This window comes from Hyla sarda, chromosome 6 (genome assembly GCF_029499605.1).
Source record: "Hyla sarda isolate aHylSar1 chromosome 6, aHylSar1.hap1, whole genome shotgun sequence".
Lineage (NCBI taxonomy): Eukaryota > Metazoa > Chordata > Amphibia > Anura > Hylidae > Hyla > Hyla sarda.
In genome coordinates this window covers 136,232,719-136,257,515 of record NC_079194.1, presented here as the reverse complement: position 1 = coordinate 136,257,515, position 24,797 = coordinate 136,232,719, and the positions used below count along the sequence as shown (strand labels likewise).

Sequence of the window (24,797 nt, the reverse complement as noted above, 5' to 3'; positions counted from 1 at the left end):
TCCCCTATCCTACATATAGGGGATAACTTTTTTTAGTATTAGACTTCTCCTTTAATCCATCTTGTAAATACAGTATGGAATTTACAAGAAGGGTGGAAAGTTGATAAGAAGAAGCATATAAGATATTTTGATACTTCCTTTCCATTTGCTTGTACTATTGATTTATGTATAGTTTGTTGAAGGTCACAAGGGTGACCATTCAACTGCACTCAGATTTAAATTATTTTTAAAGGAACAGTACACCTGCCAACTGTTTAATGCTTATTTACTGTCCTAGTTGACGGCTTGAGCATTGGGCTGTCAGCCACACATCCCCTATCACACAGGAAGAAGTGGGGACAACAATTTTTTAAAAGGTCAAATGACTCGATCAGCAGCTGACTTGTTCTTCCGCTTATCGCTGGCCCTATTACACAGGATAATACCAGCCTGTTAGGCCAATAATCGCCCAACAGGGCTCTAACTCAAGATCAGTAAAGGATCGCAAAGCTTTGGTTTACAAACAACACGTCACTAAAACAAGGCAAAAGAAGGGAACAAATGACACAATCATTCGTCCATTCTGGTAAATATCATTTAGCCAATGTATCACTGGGATGTCATAAAAACTCTGGTTGCATTCTGGTGAATATTGCTCAGCTTACAATATGACGTCCTCACAGTGGCTCAAAAACCTTGCGGAGATTACACTTTATTATAGCTTGTATTTTAAGACGCAATAAACCTCAAATACCAAATGACACGTGGATGTGCAGGTGACATTCTCTTCAATATGGAAGTATCCATGGGTCAATCACTCTATTTACATGCATATGGCCATGCGGCCAATTGTAATATGTTAGAAGGACTCACAGGTAGGGCTATTACTGAGTAAAAGGATTACAGCTTCCTCTTCAGGCTTTGTAGTCTTGGCCCTCATTCATGTTAGTTTTTCATTAGAATGATTTACCGATCTTAAAGGAAAACTGTCAGCTTTAAGCTGGCTGGTAGTGCGGGGGACGCTGATCAGTTTGGTCCTTACCATGCCCGGATCTGCCGCGCCATTCCGCCGTAATTTTCTATTTTTGGAATATGCAAATGAGGTGCTAACTTGCACCGGCCGGGCTAACTGGCACTCTGACATCAGTGCCGCCGGCCGCAGCACCGCCCAGCTCGTCAATATTCCTCCCCTCTCTCTTCATTACAGAGCATGGAGAAGAGGGAGAGGCGGAGGGAGGGGAGGAAAATTGATGAGCTGGGCAGTGCTGCGGCCGGCGGCACTGACGTCAGAGTGCCAGTTAGCCAGGTGTGAGGTGAAAAAATCTAACCGGTGAAAAAATCGGACCGCTCCTCCCCTTCGCTCTCAGATTTTTTCACGGGTTTGATTTTTTCACCTCACAACGTGCGGTGAAAAAATCAAACCCATGGCTCTGCCCTCGCTCTTCCCCGCTCTAGCTTCGGCAAACTTCAAAGAGCGAAGGGGCGGTCCGATTTTTTCACCTCACACCGGCGGTTCCAGTTAGCACCTCATTTGCATATTCTGAAAATAGAAGATTACGGCGGAACGGCGCAGTGGATCAGGGCACGGTAAGGACCAAACTGATCAGCGTCTCCCGCACTACCAGCCAGTACCGCTGGTTAGTGCGGGGCGAGAAAGCTGACAGTGTTCCTTTAAACTGCTAACTGCAGAATTGTGATTGCTGCTCTGGATCTGAGTGCAGTATAAGACCTTATGTTAGAAGAGAAGCTCTGTACAAGGATCCCATTTGATTTATTGAGTCAGGAGATGAGTGAAGAGGCCAGCACCATTGTGAAGTCATCGCCCCTGCTTTTAGTTTTACAAGGAATAGTTCACATAACTTCTGGCTGACACTTCCTGCGCTCATGTCATGCCCCAGGTAACTGTACGTCTGGTGCTCATTCCTAAAGTCCCAAAAGTAGAACTTCCTATAATCTTCAGCAGGGACGTAACTATTGGGGAAGCAGAGGTAGCAGTCTTACTTCGGCCCTGAGTCTGAGGGGACCCCAAGGCACAAAGCACCTCTGCCCTATTAAATGCCAGTATTATAAATGGCACTGTAAGACGTGGGGCCTGTAACAATTTTGCAGTGAGGACCAGAAACTGCAAGTTATACCTTCTCTGCCTACTGTGAGGGTTAACACCTCTATTCTTCTGTTAGTCACCAGTCTAGTCATTAGTCACTTGAAGCCATACACCAGTGGTCTTCAACCTGTGGACCTCCAGATGTTGCAAAACTACAACTCCCAGCATGCCCGGACAGCCGTTGGCTGTCCAGGCATGCTGGGAGTTGTAGTTTTGCAACATCTAGAGGTCCGCAGGTTGAAGACCACTGCCATACACCATAAGCGGGTGAACACAATCTTTTGCTTCCTTTTATCAGCCATTTCGGGCTGGGTAGAGGATTACTGTCTGATAAAAGGTGCAGAGACCCCCCTACTATATATGTGTCTGCTCTCACACCTATACTCACCAATAATGGCAGCCACAAGGGGCCTATGGATAATGCTGTACTGCGTTGTACTGCCTGTGACATGGCACATACACACTACCCAGCTGACCACCACTGACCAATCAAGAAGGCTGCCCTTCCCTTGGTGCCATACTGTGAGCAAGACTCAAGATAAAACCTGTGCCACTTTCTATAGCTGCCACTCACCTCCTGACACACCTCATACTCCATTGTGCCAGCCGGCTTAGCATGAATAGTCAGGGCAGCCACTGTCTTTATATGGGGGACTGGCACATTATATGGGGGACTGGCACATTCTGCACTAGCACATTATATGGGGGACTGGCACATTCTGCACTGGCACATTATATGGGGGACTGGCACATTATATGGGGGACTGGCACATTCTGCACTGGCACATTATATGGGGGACTGGCACATTATATGGGGGACTGGCACATTATATGGGGGACTGGCACATTCTGCACTGGCACATTATATGGGGGACTGACACATTCTGCACTAGCACATTATATGGGGGACTGGCACATTATATGGAGGAGTGGCACATTATATGGGGGACTGGCACATTATATGGGGGACTGGCACATTATATGGGGGGCTGGCACATTATATGGGGGGCTGGCACATTATATGGGGGACTGGCACATTATATAGGGGACTGGCACATTATATGGGGGACTGGCACATTATATGGGGGACTGGCACATTCTGCACTGGCACATTATAAGGGGGACTGACACATTCTGCGCTAGCACATTATATGGGGGACTGGCACATTATATGGGGGACTGGCACATTCTGCACTGGCACATTATAAGGGGGACTGACACATTCTGCACTAGCACATTATATGGGGGACTGGCACATTATATGGAGGAGTGGCACATTATATGGAGGAGTGGCACATTATATGGAGGACTGGCACATTATATGGGGGACTGGCACATTATAGGGGGACTGGCACATTATATGGGGAACTGGCACATTATATAGGGGAGTGGCACATTATATGGGGGGCTGGCACATTATATGGGGGGCTGGCACATTATATGGGGGGCTGGCACATTATATGGGGGACTGACACATTATATAGGGGACTGGCACATTATAAGGGGGACTGGCACATTATATGGGGGACTGGCACATTATATAGGGGACTGGCACATTATATGGGGGGCTGGCACATTATATAGGGGAGTGGCACATTATATAGGGGACTGGCACATTATATGGGGGACTGGCACATTATATAGGGGACTGGCACATTATATGGGGGACTGGCACATTATATGGGGGACTGGCACATTATATGGGGGACTGGCACATTATATGGGGGGCTGGCACATTATATAGGGGAGTGGCACATTATATAGGGGAGTGGCACATTATATGGGGGACTGGCACATTATATGGGGGGCTGGCACATTATATAGGGGAGTGGCACATTATATAGGGGAGTGGCACATTATATGGGGGACTGACACATTATATAGGGGAGTGGCACATTATAAGGGGGACTGGCACATTATATGGGGGACTGGCACATTATATGGGGGACTGGCACATTATATGGGGGACTGGCACATTATATGGGGGGCTGGCACATTATATAGGGGAGTGGCACATTATATAGGGGAGTGGCACATTATATGGGGGGCTGGCACATTATATAGGGGAGTGGCACATTATATAGGGGAGTGGCACATTATATGGGGGACTGGCACATTATATAGGGGACTGGCACATTATATAGGGGACTGGCACATTATATAGGGGGCTGGCACATTATATAGGGGACTGGCACATTATATAGGGGACTGGCACATTATATAGGGGGCTGGCACATTATATAGGGGACTGGCACATTATATAGGGGACTGGCACATTATATAGGGGGCTGGCACATTATATAGGGGGCTGGCACATTATATGGGGGAGTGGCACATTATATGGGGGACTGGCACATTATATGGGGGACTGGCACATTATATAGGGGACTGGCACATTATATGGGGGGCTTGCACATTATATGGGGGACTGGCACATTATATGGGGGGCTGGCACATTATATGGGGGGCTGGCACATTATATGGGGGACTGGCACATTATATGGGGGGCTGGCACATTATATAGGGGGCTGGCACATTATATAGGGTAGTGGCACATTATATAGGGGAGTGGCACATTATATAGGGGACTGGCACATTATATGGGGCACTGGCACATTCTGCACTGGCACAGGCGCCCATTCCTGTCACTCACCTTCAGTGCGCACTTCTGCCCGGTGTTTCTCCGGTAACACTCCAGCACTTTGCCATTGATGCCCAGGCCGAGCACCTGCTTGGACACTTTGTAGTCATCGGTGATGGCATGGCGCTTTATGTCAAATTTGTTGCTCTGTGCCAGGCTCGGGGTGCTGTTATTGCTCGTCTCCTGTACGTTGGCATTTTCCTCCATTGTGTCCATTTAAGACTCTCCGGCAAACACCAACCTCATGGCGACAGCTCGGTGCTAAAGTCCTGGTGACTGTGACACCCACAGTAAATCTGCTGTTCACCACCGGGGAGGGGGAGCGGAGCAGAACAGGAGGAGACAGGACAGCGGGGAGGAGCGGCGGCCCTTAACCACTTCACTGCTGCGCGGCTGTCACGGCTGCCGTCATTCATTGCTGACATCAGTCACTGTCCCCTTAATAATTCAGTGAAAGGCCCATAAACCCTACAGTGCACCTCTTATGGGGGCAAGTCTAATGCACTAATATTGGAGAACAGTATCGCTAGACCAGACATAGGCAACCTTCTGCACTGCAGATGTTTTGGACTACATCTCCCATGATGCTCTTACAGCCAAAATGTTGCAAAAGCATCATGGGAGATGTAGTCCAAAACATCAGCAGCGCTGAAGGTTATCTATGTCCGCACTAGACAGATCTGCCAGTGGGAACTCTGGGAAACCTGGGTGACGATTTGGTGCAGATTTTCATGTGTCAAAACTGCAATATATAAGGGCAAAACAAAAGTGTTTAAAGTGTTTTATTTTATTTATTTTTTCAAATCAGCTGGTGCCAGAAAGTTAAACAGATTTGTAAATTACTTCTATGAAAAAATCTTAATCCTCCCAGTACTTATTAGCTGCTGAATACTACAGAGGACATTCTTTTCTTTTTGGAACACAGAGCTCTCTGCTGACATCACGAGCACAGTGCTCTCTGCTGACATCTCTGTCCATTTTAAGAACTGTCCAGAGTAGGAGAAAATCCCCATAGCAAATATATGCTGCTCTGGACAGTTCCTAAAATGGACAGAGATGTCAGCAGAGAGCACTGTGCTTGTGATGTCAGCAGAGAGCTCTGTGCTTCAAAAAGAAAAGAATTTCCTCTGTAATATTCAGCAGCTAATAAGTACTGGAAGGATTAAGATTTTTTAATAGAAGTAAAAAAAGCATGTATGTACATGTACCATATATGCTGCAGATTTTATTTTTTTCGTTATAGTTTTTATTGAATTTCAAATGTATATTTAGAACATTAAAGAGAGCAAAATCAAACAAAATAAAATAAAGGTAGATAGCCGCAGCTGTCCTTACAGCATGGCATTACTAGACAGTTACAGTTCTTTATTATTCCATTAGACCAGTGGTGTCCAAACTGTGGCCCTCCAGATGTTGCAAAACTACAACACCCAGCAGGCATGCTGGGAGTTGTAGTTTTGCAACATCTGGAGGGCCACAGTTTGGACACCAATAGATATAGCAGCCTAGACATAGCACGTATTGAAAGAACAATGAATCATAATCAAAAATTAAAAAACATGTTCAAACAAGGAAAAACATGTACCAATATGGAAAATTATTTAAATGAGGCAACCTATAAGGAATGTAAGAATATTAAAGAATATAATTTCACAAATGAGCAAAATATGTGTCATCATTAAAAGGAATAAGTAAGTATAAAGTGGCAATGTCTTACTAGGCCTTGGTGTGGTACGTTATATAGAGTATTATTATACAAGGAGATGGTGAAATATGCTGCAGATTTTATGCTATGTTAAGGCTCGTTCACATGGGCGGATTTCCTGCAGCGTATTTGCTGCAGAAATTCTGAAGGGTTTTTGCTGCCACTGCCAATAGTGGCATATTTGCTTATTTTCTGCAGACTCATCGAAATCAATAGTAGTAAAATCCGCTGCTGACTTTCTACAGCAAATAAGCTGGGGGAGATTTATCAAAACCTGTCCAGAGGAAAAGTTGACCAGATGCCCATCGCAACCAATCAGATCGCTTCTTACATTTGTAACAAGGCCTCTGAAAAATGAAAGAAGCGATCTGATTGGTTGCTATGGGCAACTCAGTAACTTTTCCTTGGACAGGTTTTGATAAATCTTTGATAAATGTTTTCTGGGCAGACATTCCATACATTTTCAGCCATGTGAACATGGCCTTAGGGTGTATTCACACGTATAGGATCTGCTGCAGATTTGAAGCTGCGTTCACCTATTTATTTGTATTGATTCGACAACATGAAATCTGCTGTTCAGTCATTTCCTTTTCCCTGTGATATGCAGCATAAAATCTGCAGCTTTAAATCTGCTGCAGCGAGTTTTCAGATAAAATCAGATGGTACACGACTGTGTGGCATTAGATTGGACCAGATTGTGTTTGATGTATTTGATCTGTATTTAACTACTTAAAGGGGTACTCCATTCCCTTGCTTTCGGAGCTCCGCTCCCCAGCGTCCCGAAGTTATTGTTCCGAACTATGTGTGTGTGGCCTTCCGTGTTCAGGGCCGCCCCTCGTGACGTCACGACCGCCCCCTCAACAAAAGTCTATGGGAAGGGGGCGCGACGGAGAACTTCAAATTGTTCTCTTCTGACCCCTATAACTTTTTTATTATTCCATGTACAGGGCGGTATGAGGGCTCATTTTTTATAATTTTTTTCTGGTATATGAAGTTACCAAAAAATCAGCAGTTCTGGACTTTGGTATTTTTTTTCCTTTACGCCTTTGACCTTGTGGTTTCATTAACATTATATTTTAACAGTTCAGAAATTTTTTGCACACTGTGGTACCACATATGTTTATGTTTATTTTGTTTACCTTATTAAATTTGGAAAATGGGAAAAGGGGGGGAGGTGATTTCAACTTTTATTAAAGGAGTAGTTTAGCGCAGACTATTCCAACTCCGTGAAAAAAAAAATGAAAATAAACTTTCACTCACCTTCCTGCATTTCCTCGGAGCGCCGCTACAGCTGATCGGTCCTCCGGTCCAATCTTCTGCTTTCTTCCTGTGCACAGATCGTCACACAGAGCTCAGCCTATCACCGGCCGAGGCGGGAAATCACTGCGGATGGTGATAGGCTGAGCGCCGTGTGACGATCCGTGCACACGGAACGTAGGAAGGTGAGAGAAAGTTTGTTTTCATTTTTTTTTCAGCCTCAGCACAACAAAGTTGGAACAGTCTCCACTAGACTACTCCTTTAAGGAAGGGGCTACATTTATTAGCGATTTTTTTGACATCTTATTAACAATTTTTCCGTCCCCATAGGGGACTGTAACACTCACGGAGGTAGTGGATCCGCTGTACCTGTGTGGAAGATGGCGTGGGCCATGCCAGGGAGCGGAGTTTAAGGTGCCGCTGGTTTTCACCAGCAAAGCGGGATGGACTTGCTGCGGCAGGCGGCACCCAGGTCGCTACCCCTGGCATGACTCATCCACACAGGCTGCTGAGAGGAAACGTAGCACAGGAAGGAACAGGCAACTCGTAGTCAGGACAAGCAGAAGTTCAGGACTGACGGCACAGATACATAGTCAAGAAACGTAACAGGAGGTCAACAGGCAGGTGGGACAGAAGCAAGGTCAGGTCACAAAGCAGAAGGTCAGAACACAGGCTGGGCTAAACACAGAAACGTTTTCTCTAGGGCACAGGGCACACAAAGATCCAGCAAGAGGTAGAGGGAGGTGCACATAGGGAAGGGACAGGTGCAAACACTAATTAAGGGCGCAACGGCCCTTTAAATCTCAGAACTCCGGCGCGTGCACCCTAGGAGCGGAGACACGCGCGCCAGCGGTGTGAGAACACGGAGGGGACAGAAGAAGGAGGAAGTGAGTGACGGCCCGAGATTCACATGCGGGCGCATCCCTCAATGCGAATCCCGGGCCCGCCGGAGAAAGGAGCAGGAGAGCGCTCACGGCCAGAGCAGTGGCCGGAGCACTCGCCGCAACAGGGACTATCACATGCAATCTTTCGACTGCATACACTGAACACTGCCATAGCACAGCACTGATCAGTGTTATTGGCGCTACATTACTACACGCTGTTGAGGCTGTCTGCAGGGAAGAAGCGCTTTTGCTGTGATGGTCCCGATCAGTTCACTGTGGCAGTTCCAATCAGCTCCCTGAGCTAACCAGCAATGTTATTTTTTCCCTTTTTAGACGCCACAATATAAAGGGTTAATGCTGGACATCATCCTGATCTGCTGGCATTAGCCATGGGTCCTAGCTCCTGATAGCAACCTGGACCCGCCAGGACGCACGTCCACCTCCAATTACCAACATTGCCAAGTTCAGTTCAGCATCAAACAATGCTCAGAAGACCCTTAGAAAATGAATGGAGTGTTGACCATGCATACACGGTGCGCTCCATTAATTCAGAGGACAATTTTTCTCAGTTTTCTGGATTGGTGGAGGCTTCAGCTTGTTATCCCCTATCCTGTACATAGCGGATAACTTTTGGAGTTGGGAATGCCACTTTAAATAACAACTTCCCCAATACAATGTTACTATAAGGGTATGTTCACATACCGCACAGTGAACGTTAGCATCTGTGTGAATGGGTCTTCCGCGAGACCCGTTCACACTGCAGAATTTCAGCGGCGGACAATTCTGCCGCTGAAATTGTTCCGCGCAAAGAAAGAACATGTTCATTCTTTGCGCGAAAGTCCGCAAGCACTGCATAGCCGTCAATGGTGACGGCGCAGTGCCGCGCGGTCCTACGTCTTCAGCCGGCTGCCAGGCTGAATCTCCGCTCGCTGAATCCCGCAAGCGGAGATTCAGCTACAGTTCCGCAGTATGAACATACCCTTAAAACCACTCTTACTACCTGTTAATGAAGTGACAAATGGCAGACATGGGGGGAGATTTATCAAAACCTGTGCAGAGGAAAAGTTGTCCAGTTGCCCATAGCAACCAATCAGATCGCTTCTTTCATTTTTCACAGGCCTTCATGAAAATGAAAGAAGCAAGCTGATTGGTTGCTATGGGCAACTGGGCAAGTTTTCCTCTGCACAGGCTTTGATAAATCTCCCCCATGGACTATACAGATGATCATACACTTGTATTTGTACTACCAAATATGTTTACTAAGTCTCTACTTCTCCAGATTCCCTATATTACATAAGTTCCAGTCTACATTTGGGTTTACACTGAGGAATTGGAGCGGAATAAAGAAGGAATAATTTCGGTCAGGAGAATCTTGTTTTTTGCCATTTTCTCCCTTGCGCAGAATTCATGCGGAATTTTTCACTTGAAGGTTTGTGTGAAACTTTTTTTGCCAGTAGAAAATAAGATCCAATTGACTTCAATGGGCTTTTACTTGAGGATGTCGCCTGAAGAATGAACATGTTCTATCTTCAGGCGGAACAAAATTCAGTGTTGGAATTCTGCTAGCGTGTAAACAGGGCAGCCAAATGTCCATTAAAGTCGAGGGAACTTTCATTGCATGATTTGGAGTAGAATATGCCAGCGGAATTACTCCAGTAAATTCTTCTCCAATTCCTCAGTGTGAACATACCCTTACAGTTATGCAAACATTCAACCAGTAATGCGGTCACCTGAAGATTGTACAATGATGTTTAGACACAGATATGATTTAGTATGGCGCTCATTCTCGTGTATGATCACCTATGGAGATCTAAATCTGGTCCCGTAGCACTGTTGGAGGGGGTGTCTGGGTCTTGCAAACTAAAATCAAGAAACAGGTCACATTAAATTCATAAAGGATTCACCCAGGCCAAGGCACGCAGACTAGACAAGCACAAAAGAGACTGTGGAAATGTGGCGCCTCCCTGTGGTTCACAAAAGGAAATGTTCTGCAGAATAATGGCATATTGGGGTCACCATTGATGATGATGATGATGATGACGATGATGATACAACAGAAAGAAGGACTGAGCATTAAAGTGCATGATGGTTTTGCAAATATAGTAAAAAATGAAAGTGTTACAATCATTTAAAAATCTGTTAATGTCATAGAGACATGTCAAAAGTTTGGGTTGGTCGAGGTCTTGGTGTAGAGACCCCCAATTATCGCTAGAACAAGCATGGAGAAGCTAAGCACTGCTCTCCACTCTCTTTCCTTAAAGGGGTTATCCAGAAAAAAACTTTTTTTTATATATCAACTGGCTCCAGAAAGTTAAACAGATTTTTAAATTACTTCTATTAAAAAATCTTAATCCTTTCAGTACAGTGGTCCCTCATCATACGATGGTAATTCGTTCCAAACGAGCCATCGTATGTTGAGGGATTCGTGCAATGTAAAGTATAGGAAGCTGTACTCACCTGTCCCCGCCGCTCACGATGGTGTCCCCGCCGCTCCCGATGGTGACCCCGGGCCTCCGCTGGGCTCTCCGCTGTCTTCTCCGGTCCTCTGCTGTCTTCTCCGGTCCTCTTCTGTCTTCTCCGGTCCTCTTCTGTCTTCTCCGGTCCTCCGCTGTCTTCTCCGGTCCTCTTCTGTCTTCTCCGGTCCTCTTCTGTCTTCTCCGGTCCTCTGCTGTCTTCTCCGGTCCTCTTCTGTCTTCTCCGGTCCTCTTCTGTCTTCTCCGGTCCTCTTCTGTCTTCTCCGGTCCTCTTCTGTCTTCTCCGGTCCTCTTCTGTCTTCCGCAAGGCCTTACTGGGCCTGCGTAGTGACGTCATTACGCCGCTGCGTAGGCCATTCCTATTGGATGACAGGCGCAGCAGCGTATTGACGTCATCGGAGAGGGCCGAGAAGACACCGGAAGACCAGCGCTGGACCCGGAGGGCACCCCGGAGCATCGTGGAGGGGTAAGTAATACATACCGCACCACACGGGGAACATTAAGCTGCTATCCGGCAGCAGCTTAAGCATTTGGCGCTGCCGGATAGCACTTAATGCGTTGGCCCCGACATAAAAAAGCATCGTATGTCGATGCTGACATTGACATGCGATGGCCTCTGAGAGGCCATCGTATGTCGATTTCATCATATGTTGGGGCCATCGTAGGTCGGGGGGGTCACTGTACTTATGAGCTCTGTCCAGAGTAGAAGCAAATCCCCATAGCAAACCTATTCTACTCTGTGCAGTTCCCGAGACAAGCAGAGATGTCAGCAGAGAGCACTGTTGCCAGACAGAAAAGAACAACTCAACTTCAGCAGCTGATAATTATTGGAAGGATTAATATTTTTTAATTGAAGTAATTTACAAATCTGTTTAACTTTCTGGAGCCAGTTGATATTAAAAAAAGTTTTTTCCTGGAATTCCCCTTTAATGCAGAAGACGGATTCTATATAAAGACTGGGAGACAAGAGTGCTTAGTTAAGTGCTTCTCTCCACTCTTTCGATGGGGGTCTCAGCACCCAGAATATTGGCGTAGCTATAGAGGTAGCAGAGGTTGCACCGGGCCCCTGGTGACTAAGGAGGCCCCAGAACACTTCTGCCCCATAAGAGACCAGCAGTATATTTGCCATATGGAGCCCTGATGCAGACTTTGCATTGGTGCCCAGAAGCTACAAACTATGCCTCTGACCCAGACCACAACTGATCAAAACTTTTGACTTTTCAGTATGATGCAGTACTTTAAGCACAATGCCCCCCCCCCCCACACACACACACTTCCCACACATACACCACACACACCCACACCAGTAAAGGCTATTCCGTTTTATGGTAATTGCTTAATTGCTATGTAATGGTAAGTTCTGCAACTTCCTAATACACATAAGCAAAAAAAAAAAGTAAGGAAAAAATTACTAAAAAAAAAAAGAATACATAAGCAAACATTGATAAATGTCCCTCTATGAGGGACATTTATCAATGTTTGCTTATGTATTCTTTTTTTTTTTTAGTAATTTTTTCCTTACTTTTTTTTCTGCTTATGTGTATTAGGAAGTTGCAGAACTTACCATTACATAGCAATTAAGCAATTACTGGTTTCAGCCTGTTGATATTTTCTTTCACGTAAGCAATTTTTCCTTTTTTACTTTGGTAGTAGCTTTTTCTGCTCCATGTTTGAGCTGGAGTAAATTTAGTCAATTATTAACCCTGTTGCGCCTTTTTTTTTGCGCAGTTGCGACTGTCGCAGTTAATAAATACCTGACTACCCGTAGTCCATTTTAAAATTATTACTACGTAGTTAATTTTTGGAAAACTTGCTTTTCTCGCTTTCCAGTCAAAATGTCGCACGAAAAATCGCGTAGTCGCAGTTGCGACAATTTTGCGACAATTATAGTAAAGAAAACCTGACTAAACCCGTTGATAAATGTCCATAATTGTGTTTCAGTTCCTTTATCATTTTCAGTAGTTCTGCTATAGTTAATTTCATAGGCTGCAAATCTGTGTAGTTAGTTTGCTACAGTGTATAAATGCAGGTACAATGTATCAGTCTGCAGCCCAGAACATTTACCCCGCTGTGGATAATCGCGACAATTGTAACAAGCTCTCAGCTGTCAGAATTCTTAGGTATGATTTCTTTTAGATATAGTAAGAATGCAAAAACACCACAGAGAAATAATGTACTAAAACAAACTATTTTACAACAAGCCACTAAATGGATTACAAATAGAGATGAGCAAACTTACAGTAAATTCGATTCGTCACGAACTTCTCGGCTCGGCAGTTGATGACTTTTCCTGCATAAATGAGTTCAGCTTTCAGGTGCTCCCGTGGGCTGGAAAAGGTGGATACAGTCCTAGGAGACTCTTTCCTAGGACTGTATCCACCTTTTCCAGCCCATGGGAGCACCTGAAGGCTGAACTAATTTATGCAGGAAAAGTCATCAACTGCCGAGCCGAGAAGTTTGTGACGAATCGAATTTACTGTAAGTTCTCTCATCTCTAATTACAAAGCATGACAACACACACAAAAAAAAATTATTCTTTGAGTAATTTTTAAGCCCAAAGATTCAATTGAAAATGTGTATGTGTGAAGAAAGCCTTAGAAACTGGTGATAAATAACATTATTATTATAATTTCCATTCATATATGGATAAATGGGAATCTTTCCTAAGACGTTAACATGGGAAATGTATAAATGTATTTACGCTGCTTTTTGTGTACATTTGTAGCAAATTCTACACAAAAATTTCCACACCACAAAAAAAAAGTTATTATATCAAAATTAATTAGGATTAGGATATATTTGTTTTGACTCAAATGCAACATTTCACACATTTTTGCTGGACCACCTTTTGAAACTTTTGTAAATCAGAGCTATTTAGCTATTTATAAAGAACTAGTACCTTTTTGATGTTTGGCACAAGTAGACATGATGTAAATACAGTATCTCAGGTGACAACACTGAAGAATTGATACTCTGCACAATGTAAAGTAGTGAGTGCACAGCCTGTATAACAATGTGTAATGTTGTGCTTCCTTGAAACGGACCCCCCCCCGACCGCTGTGATTGGACAATAAATCCAGATTGACCAATCACAGCAAAGGCAGTTGAAAAAATTGCCTTTCACAGCTCTGATTTCCTCAGTGCAGGGAGATCAGTGAGGAGATCAGAGCTGTGTATCTCTGTGTAATAAAATAAAACCAACAAAGACCCCTAAACACCCCCTGTTACCCGTCCTAGTGATCCCATGTAGGTGACATCAGCTGTCTTGGACAGCTGATTGTCACCATGCACAGATCTAAACACTGTGGCCCTCTAGATGTTGAAAAACTACAACTCCCAGCATTCCCAGACAGCCGTTTAATGTCAGGGCATGCTGGGTGTTGTAGGTTTGCAACATCTGGAGGGCTGCAGTTTGGAGATCACTTACTTAGACCCCCACAGCAGTACAAGGTCCTGAAAAAAAAAATCACATAGACCAGTGTTCTCAGATGTTGCAAAACTACAACTCCCAGCATGCCCTGACAGCCAACATCTGAGACCACTGGTCTAAGTGGCTTTTTTTTTTTTTTTTTTTTTTGCAGCACCATGTACTGCTGTATGCTCCTAACTAAGTGGTGATCTCCAATTGCAGCCCTCCAGATGTTGCAAAACTACAACTCCCAGCATGCCTGGACAGCCAACGGCTGAGAGTTGTTTTGCAACAGCTGGAGGTCCACAATTTGGAGACCACTGGTCTGACCCATCAGTCTGCTGCCCCTAGCTTTTTTTTTTTTGCACTTTTTTTGATGGGGCATTTGCAGCCCATGCCACCAGTGTCGGTTCTGCGCTGTGTGGCCGGACCTTTCCCAATGTGAAGACTGCCATGATTGCTGATCAGTGATTTATTATTTACTACCACTTTTTTTTTAGCTCTTTTTTTAGGGTTGTTTGCCCACAAAAAAAGTGGGAAAAAAAAGAAAAAAATACCTGCACCCAAGAAAGTGCTGATCAGTAATAAATTATTGATCAGCAATCGGGGCAGTCTGCACACGGGGTAAGGTCCGGTCAGACAGCACAGTCACTGGTGGCACGGACCACATACATCCCCCAAAAAGTGTAAAAAAAAAAAAAAAAAGAACTACTTTATTACAATAAGAGTAAAAAAAAAAAAAAACACTACACCTACACTACATTATACACTGAAATAATAAAATAAAGTGAAAACACTATACATTTACACACACTCCCCCCCCCTTATAAAATTAAAATGGTCGGAGGGCTCTTTTCTGATGGAGGAGGAATAGACCATTCTTGCCTCCAAGGCCGCCAATGAGGGAGACCCTACCTTTCTTCCTTCCTCCCTCTTGTCATCATCCAGTGATGATGATCCCCCTAGAAGGTAGCGCCACAGGGCAATCCCAGTAGAGCCCCCCCCCAAACTAGTGTCCCTGTTCCCCATAAAAGTTTTCCCTGTACAATTTTCCCTGTCCTCCATAAAGGTGACCCCATCGGGACCCCAGTTCCAGATGGTTATGAGCCACTGATTCCTGGGCTTGTTGGACACCCGGGAATCCAAATTGACCCCGCAGTTCTCACTGAAACTGTCTTTACAATTTTTTTTTCACTAAGGACCTTGTCATTTTGATGGTGGCTCATAAGAACTTGTCCACCCAACAGTTTGTGGCTCAACATCCCAATGCTTTTTTGGCTAGGCCTCCCATCAATGCAGTAAATCAAGTGGCTTCATGGCCGCCATTGCGCTGGGTGCATAAATATACATGTCGCAAGTTGGCCCTAAAGTCGCATGTGAGGAGGATGTGCCCCCAGCAAACCCCTTCCATGCGAGGCCCTCTCAATCTCTGCAACGGTCATCCACCCCTAAGCAAAACCCTAATTTAGGCCTCAAATTAGCATGGAGCGCTCTCACTCCTGAGCTCTCCCATATTTAAAGGCAATAGGTCATGTCCACATATGGGGTATTTCTGTACTCGAGAGAAATCGCATTACTTATTTTTGGGGGCTTTTCTTCTTTTACCACTTGTGAAAACGAAAAATTGGGGGCTACATCAGCATCTTAGTGTAAAAAAAAATTTTTTTTACACTTACATGCTGGTGTTGTCCCATATTTTTAATTTCTACAAGTGATAAAAGTAGAAAAGACCCTCAAAATAATTAATGTGATTTCTCTCGAGTACAGAAATACCCCATATGTGGACATAAAATGCTCTGGCGCACAACATGGCTCAGGAGTGAGAGTGCATTATGTACATTTGAGGACTAAATTTGTGATTTGCACTGGGGTCGCTGACAGTTACAGCGGTTCTGATATAAATGCAAAAAAAAAAAAACACCCACATGTGACCCCATTTTGAAAACTACACCCCTCACGGAATGTAATAAGGGGTGCAGTGAGCATTTCACCCCACTGTTCCAAAGATCTGTTAAACGCCAGTGGGATGTAAATGCTCACTGCACCCCTTATTACATTCCGTGAGGGGTGTAGTTTCCAAATTGGGGTCACATGGGGGGGGTCCACTGTTCTGGCACCATAGGGCTTTGTAAACGCACATGGCCCCCAACTTCCATTCCAACCAAATTCTCTCTTCAAAAGCCCAATGGTGCTCCTTCTCTTCTGAGCCCTGTAGTGCGCCCGCAGAGCACTTTACATCCACATTTGGGTTATTTCCTTACTCAGAAGAAATGGTGTTACAAATTTTTCATTTTCAGGTCCAACTTTAACAAAAATTTATCAATCACCTGTAGGGTGTTAAGGTTCACTATACCCCTTATTACGTTCCTTGAGGGGTGTAGTTTCCCAAATAGTGTGCCATGTGTTTTTTCTTTCTGTTCTGGCACCGTGGGGGCTTCCTAAATATGACATGCCCCCCCCCCCCCCAAAAATAAAAATTAAAAAAAAGTTCCGTGAAAATTTTCTCTCCAAAAGCCTAATGGCGCTCCTTCTCCCTGTAGTGCACCCGCAGAGCACTTTATATCCACATATGGGGTATTTCCTTACTCAGAAGAAATGGTGTTACACATTTTGGGGGGCTTTTTCTCCTATTACCCCATGTGAAAATGAGAAATTTGGGTTAACACCAGCATTTTAGGGAAAACAAAATATTTTTCATTTTCATGTCCAAATAAAAAAAATAAATTGTCAAACACCTGTAGGGAGTTAAGGCTCACTATACACCTTGTTACGTTCCTTGAGGGGTGTAGTTTCCCAAATAGTGTGCCATGTGTTTTTTTTTTTTTTTGCTGTTCTGGCCCCCCAAAAACCATTTCAGCAAAATTTGCTCTCCAAAAGCCCATTGTCGCTCCTTCCCTTCTGAGCCCTCTAGTGCGCTTGCAGAGCACTTGACATACACATATGAGATATTTCCTTACTCAAGAGAAATTAGGTTACAAATTTTGGGGGTCTTTTTCTCCTTTTACCGCTTGTAAACACAAAAACTGGGTCAACAAGAACATGTTAGTGTAAAAAATGAATATTTAGAATTTTCTCCTTGACGTTTCTGCTATTCCTGTGAAACACCTAAAGGGCTGACAAACTTTCTGAATGTCATTTTGAATACTTTGAGGGGTGCAGTTTTCATAATGGGGTCCATTATGAGGTATTTCCGACATAAAGACCCTCAAATTCACTTAAAAACTGAACTGGTACCTGAAAAATTCAGATTTTGAAATTTGAAAATTGCTGCTAAACTTTGAAGCCCTCTAATGTCTTAAAAAAGTAAAAACACGTCAACTTTATGATTCCAACATAAAGTAGACATATTGTATATGTGAATCAATCTAGAATTTATTTGGCATGTCCATTTTCCTTACAAGCAGAGAGTTTTAAAGTTAGAAAAATGCTACATTTTCATGAAATTTTTGAATTTTTCACCAAGAAATTATGCAAGTATCAACAAAAATTTATTACTAACATAAAGTAGAATATGTCACTAAAAACAATCTCAGAATCAGAATGAAAGGTAAAAGCATCCCAGAGTTATTAATGCATAAAGGGACAGTGGTCAGATGTGCAAAAAAAGGTCTCAGTCCTTAAAGGAGTAGTCCAGTGGTGAACAACTTATCCCCTATCCTAAGGATAGGGGATAAGTTGCAGATCATGGGGGTCCGACCGCTGGGGCCCCCCGCGACCTCCTGTATGAGGCCCCGACAGCCAGCGGGAAGGGGCGTGTCCACCACCGCACAAAGTGGCGGCCGGCACGCCCCCTCAATACAACTCAATGGCAGAGCCGGAGCGCTGCCTTCGGCAATCTCCGGCTCTGCCATAGCGATGTATTGAGGGGGCGTAAGTGGAAATGTTCAAATTGGGCCCAATTTGTCAAGTATATTGTGAATAAATTTAGTGGTAATAGATATGATATATGGTAGAAAATAAAGCAATTTATTCTATAAACACATTAAAACACATATAATAAGTATGCAGATACTATGGGTTGCAACCTACTAAAATAAAACATATGTTTCATGAGATTTCGTTGTATATAAAATGTATCCAATTTGCTGTATGGTACTGGGAATAGGAATGAGAAGTAAAACTCTTTATGTTTTTTACTTGTGGGAGATTCAGGTAGTTCAAAGTAAGGAATATGCCTGCTTGATCCTCAGGTTATCCTTCCACTTTATTAGTGATAATAGCAAGAAAATACAGGTGTGATTGTGCCGAAATAGGAGATATTGTTATTCATGGTCTTTCTAAGTGAATTACAGCAATGTCTGGACCATACCAACAGAGGAGTAGCCTGTTCCCTTGTGGAACACACAGCAGTTGATGGCTTTGGAAAGTGCGCCTGCACCATCTATTTCTGTCACCAGAAAATCTTGAAGCCAATTTGTGGAACAGTGAACCTGAGGAGCTGCTCACACAAGGAATGGTTGAGGGCTTTTAAAAGAGGCTTAGATAAATTCTCAGAACAAAATAAAATGTATACATATGCAGAAATACAGATCACATACCCTTTCTTTCAGCCACCCAGACCACATCACCTTCATCCACGTGTACTCCCTCCCTTCACCTCCTTGATTGAACTTGATGTTGTTTTTCAACCAATCTATCTATAACTATGTAACGTGTGGCGTTCTAAACATCTGTTTTAGAAGTGTGATATGTGAGACCTGAGAGAGTTCCAAAGTACTTACTGGTGCACAACTGGTAGGTTTCTTAGTTGCTGCATGTTTAGAGGTCTACTGTTGATCACATCTAAGTATGCAAAGACCAGCAAAACATCTGCAGACAGAAGTAGCTGTGGTTGAAAGTTAAAGCCTGATATAGGAGACAGTAGAAGGCTTTGCTGAATTGTAGCCAAAACTCCTGACTAAACTACATCCCTCAAGTTACTGCAGAGTTAAATACAAGTTTATAGGCCCCAATATCACTGAAAATCATCAGATGTGTTTTCCTGGACAATTTGACAACTCTACAATCTATTTTGAGAGGTTTATATACTTCTTTTGGTCTTCATTATGCAGCCTTATTTTTTCTTTAAAGGGGTACTCCACCAGAATTTTTTTTTTTTAAATCAACTGGCTATACAGATTTGTAAATTACTTCTATTAAATAATTTTAATCCTTCCAGTACTTATCAGCTGCTGCATGATCCACAGGAAGTTCTTTTCTTTTTGAATTTCCTTTCTGTCTGACCACAGTGCTCTCTGCTGACACCTCTGTCCATATCAGGAACTGTCCAGAGCAGGGAGGTTCCTAAAATGGACAGAGGTGTCAGCAGAGAGCACTGTGGTCAGACAGAAAGGAAATTCAAAAAGAAAAGAACTTCCTGGGGAGCATAAAACAGCTGATATGTACTGGAAGGATTAAGATTTTTTAACAGAAGTCATTTACAAATCTGTTTAACTTTCTGGCACCAGTTGATTTAGAAAAAAACATTTTTTTTACCTCCATGTGCAAATGAGCAGTGTGTTTTTTGTTTTTAATTCAAAGTTTATTGTAGATTCTAAAAGAGTAAAGTACAAATATATTAGAGTTATAACAACAATATATCACAAATGTAAAAACATAAAATTAAGTTTGATAAATAAACAGTCATTCAGTTAAATAGGTGTAAAGAGGGCCAAACCAGTGGCGAGTAGCAATATGAAAATGCTTCTCTGTCTGATGTAAAGAAAATAATAAGATAACACAAAAAAAAAAAAAGGGTAAAAAAAAATGGAAAGAAAAGGAGAAGGGGTAGGAAAATAATTGAGTGAGTGCTATAAGGTTGAATAGGGTATCAAACATTCAGAAACTGAGCCATGTAGCAAGATCAGGGTTATCTCTCTAATCAAACTGCGAGCCCATGTGTGATAGCCAGTAGTTCCTCCGTATGATAAATCCCAAACACATAAAAGGTGTGTAAACAATAAATAATGAAATATACACAGGGTTTAACACCTCACTGATGTACAACCTCTGAAAAATAATAGACTTGCTAATATGAACTCCTACATATAATATAGAAAAAAAACAAAAAATGGAGTCATTACTCAAAATGTAGAAAAATTATATAAATTTTATTATACCCCTCGACAAAGGTTGGTCCCAAAATGCTGCGTTGGGGTGGTGTTGTGCTGCTCCCTGTACCCGCTGCTTTTGATTTAAGTATGTACAGTGGTCCCTCAAGTTACAATATTAATTGGTTCCGGGACGGCCATTGTAAGTTGAAACCATTGTATGTTGAGACCAGAACTCTATGGAAACCTGCTAATTGGTTCTGAAGCCTCAAAATGCCATCCAAGAATAGGAAAAAGTGAGGATTAAAAAAATAAATAAATACCGTATTTATCGGGGTATACCACGCACCGGCCTATACCACGCACCCTCATTTTACCAAGGATATTTGGGTAAAAAAAGTTTTTTACCCAAATATCCATGGTAAAATGAGGGTGCGTGTGTGCGCGTGTATACCCCAATACATCCCCAGGAAAGGCAGGGGGAGAGAGGCCATGGCTGCCCGCTTCTCTCCCCCTGCCTTTCCTGGGGTCTAGAGCCGTGCTGCCGGCCCTTCTCTCCCCCTGGCTATCGGCGCCGCTGCCCGTTCTGTCCCCCTGACTATCGGTGCCGGCCATTGACATGTTTTGCAGATTCCATAGCATTGTATGTTGAGTCTGGTTTCAAGTTACAAAGGTCCAGAAAAGACCATTGTATGTTGAAACTATTGTATGTTTGAGGCCATTGTAAGTTGAGGGATCACAGTATATGGGTACCCCCATGCTTATTTAGGCTGCTATATGATAGGAAGCTGTCAGTTGAAAAAACTCTGTTTACATTTCTGTAGCATTTTTCTTGCACATCTTGGTTGGGTAATGTCCAAGTTTTACGAGGTGTTATATCTGGGTCCAGTGCAATACTTTTTTCTTTCTTTTCCCCCCACTTTTGTGGAAATCTCTTTTTGTATTTTATATTGTACTAATAAAATTGATATCATTTTTCTACATTTTGAGTAATGACTCCATTTTTTGTTTTTTTCTATAGTTCCTCCATATGGTTCCTGTAACCATTCCACTATTGTTGAAGTCACGGTGGACTCGGAATGTTTGTGATCCTCTTATAGAAGTACATGATTGTAAGATAATGGAATGTTGTGATGTCATGCGCTGTTAAGAATGCCAAAGCAAACATCAACCATTTTGTTGGTTCTCTTCCTTTTTATAGAAAATGTAATTGCTATATTCTAGCCTTAAAAACACATTTTATCCTAAAGAAAATACTGCTTTAGGGTAGTGTCAAACATGGCATATTTGCTCGGAAAGAGAGGTCTGAAAAGGACCTGCCCGCTCAGCCAATCAGTGGCCAAGATGGGACACTGCTTCCAACTTCTGGGAAGAAGCCAAAAGGGAGGTACAGTGGGAGACCAGGGGTAGGTAAATACAGTTTTTTATTCTCTATAGCATTATGTAAAGATTTTGGGGACACTGGAATACTGAACTGAACTACTAACAAACTAAACTTTTATTATATTGTTCCTTATGTAATTATAAGACACTTTGTTATTTACTTGCTGGTAAAATTCTCAACCTTTATATGTGATTGAAAAAATGGCCACTAGGTAGCTCTGTTCTATTCCCTGTGCAAGTCAAACAGTTTAGTTGGTCTCCTTCCGGCCTGGCAGGAGACCAAACTCAGGAAGTGTGTGTGGGGCATGGCGAGGCACAGCTCGTGCAGTCTTCCGGATGCGCGGAATGCATAGCAGTCTATGAGATGGTGCATTCCTATGCAATCCTAGGGCCGGCATATTGTGCCGGCACCCGCAGTTTGAAGAATGTCCACAAAGAGATTTTCTGTGTGGACATGTTGTAGTGTGAACATAGCCCAATACTGAAGTGTCTGAGGAAATAAAGCCCCTTAAATTCCCTACCATACATAAAAAAAACTTGCTAAAACTTGGCCTGTGGCAGGGAAAATATTAGTCATTTAGATACAAATATATTGGATTGGACAGATGGAAATTACAGTAAAGTATAACATAAGCTGTCACTGAGGAGCCCTGTGTTTGTATGAATGTGTGGGCCGCATGTGACAGCTTTATACAGGTTAATCCTCTTAATAATTTCTGTAGAGGTTATATTTCCGCTTACAACGCACAGCTCTGCTGCTTCAGAAAATTGCTTTGAAGAGGAAATAAATCGTAATGTTTAACCTTCAAAACAGGGCTGTTGGACTTCAGGTTCCGGCGCAGGGATGTGAGGATGTATTGTGAGCAGCTCCCGCTTGTGCGTGCACTACACAGCCCGCCAAAACTCTCAACCCGCATTCATCTCAGTCTCCCTGGACACACCGGAGAAGCAAAGGGGTCTGTTTATATGGACTGCTACCTCCCCTCCCCCTCAGGCACCAACCATGCCAGCGCTACCATCTGCGGAGATGGATGTTACACTCCCTGCTACTCCGGAGCTGTTCCGACTTACCCAGTTGTCTCCAGATGATGTACTGACACCAGCCCCGGGCATGGGAGGTATTTCTATGCATACAGTGGACTCTGTTGACTTTAAACAACTGGCCATTATAGTCACAGAAAGACTGTTCCCGAGCTTGCAGGAAGCCATTATTGGTCCCCTTACAAGCCCTCCAGAGGTCACGGACACCACAGAAAAAGTATCTGACCTAGAAAATAGGGTACTATCTGTGGAGGACACCACCATGGCATCCGTGCCCGCCATTATGTTTTTGCTAAAAGATGATGCTATGCTGTGAAATCACATGAAGGACCTGGAAAATAAATCCAGGCGCAATAACCTGCATCTGATGGGCACAAACACAACCTGTGGACCAACGCTCCCAATACAATGACAAAAAATGACAAATACAATGACTCCCAATACAATGACAAGAAAGAAATATTGCGCACCTTCAGAACCCGCAGAGAGCTTTTATTGATTTAAGAAAAAAAAAGTCTTCCACCGGAGTACCCAATCAACCGCCAATAACACTGATCAATGCAAAGCTATGGCTTTGCAGTGGTCTGTGTAAAAGATCAGTGTGTGCAGTGTTATAGCCCCCTATGGGAGCTATAGCACTGCAAAAAAAAAGTTAACAATTTTTTTTTTATAAAGATCATTTAACCCCTTCCCTAATAAAAGTTTGAATCACCCCCCCTTTTCCCATAAAAAAAAACTGTGTAAATAAAAATAAACATATGTGGTATTGCCAGGTGTGTAAATGTCCAAACTCTAAAAATATATAGTTAATTAAAGTGCACGCTCAATGGCGTACGCGCAAAAAAATTCAAAAGACCAAAATAGCGTATACTGCCTGGAAGTGAATGTAAAAAGGTACTCAGCAAGGTTTCCCTTCCCCGCCTACAGCAAGATCAAATGGCGCTCCTTAACACTCCAATTGATCAGAACACAGTGAAACGTGCTATCCGTGATCTCAAGAACTCTAAGGCCCCGGGTCCAGATGGTCTTACTGGAGAGTTCTACAAACCCCTACAGGAACAGGTGACACCTACTCTGTCTGTTCTTTTCAACAGAGTGCTAGAGGCGGAGGGATGTTGGATTCCACATCCACCTAATATATTAGACTCCTCCTTAAACCAAACAAAGACCCAACGGACCCTGGTTCTTACAGACAGATTTACCTTATTAACGTTGACTCCAAGCTTCTCTCTAAAATCATAGCAGATAGGCTGTCTCAACTGCTCCCCCATCTAATCTCTCCAGTACAAGCTGGATTTATTAAGAACCGCTCGGTAGTATTAAATCTCCCAGCCAATCGGATTGTCCTACCTTGTAACACTAGATGCCGAAAAGGCTTTTCATAATGTAAGTTGGTTGTGGCTGGGTGCGGTGATGGATGCGATGAACATCACAGGAGCATCTAGAAATCTCATAAATGCATTGTATGCGTCACCTAAATCTAGGATATTTTGCAATGAAGAAAGGCAAAAGAAAGCTGCACTCACCCACAGATAGCCAAAATTCATTGCAAATTATTCCATTGCACTGTCTACCTCGACTACAGCTGGCACCCCCTCGCTTTGTCTAGGAGTCACACATGAACTGTGATTGTGCTATATCCATCCTCCACTAGGTGTTGTGTGTGCACCAGGTGCAGTGCCTGATTGCCGCATTTTGTCCTCTTTTGCTTTTGTCTAAATCTAGGATATACTTACCCGGTTTCCTCTCCACTGCTTACCCCCTGCACAAGGGCACACGTCAGGGATGCCCCCTTCTCTTTGATATAGCTCTGGAACCACTGGCCAGATATCTATCTTCTCTGGCAGTTTTCTAAGGCATACCGGTGGGAATGGGGGGAATCCCGACTATC

General features: G+C 43.4%; 2 protein-coding genes across 2 annotated transcripts in view; one reads left to right on the top strand and one right to left on the bottom strand.

Moving 5' to 3' along the window:
- The window catches only part of MAPKAPK3 (MAPK activated protein kinase 3), a 56,453-nt gene extending 51,401 nt beyond the window's left edge, over positions 1 to 5,052 (bottom strand). Inside the window, exon 1 of the mRNA XM_056525158.1 lies at positions 4,737 to 5,052. Coding sequence (XP_056381133.1) covers positions 4,737 to 4,940 — 204 coding nt within the window. The 5' untranslated portion in view covers positions 4,941 to 5,052. The remainder of the gene's footprint in view (positions 1 to 4,736) is intronic.
- CISH (cytokine inducible SH2 containing protein) overlaps positions 1 to 24,797 on the top strand; it is an 87,988-nt gene that overhangs the window by 10,741 nt on the left and 52,450 nt on the right. The gene's annotated exons all lie outside the window — the stretch shown is intronic.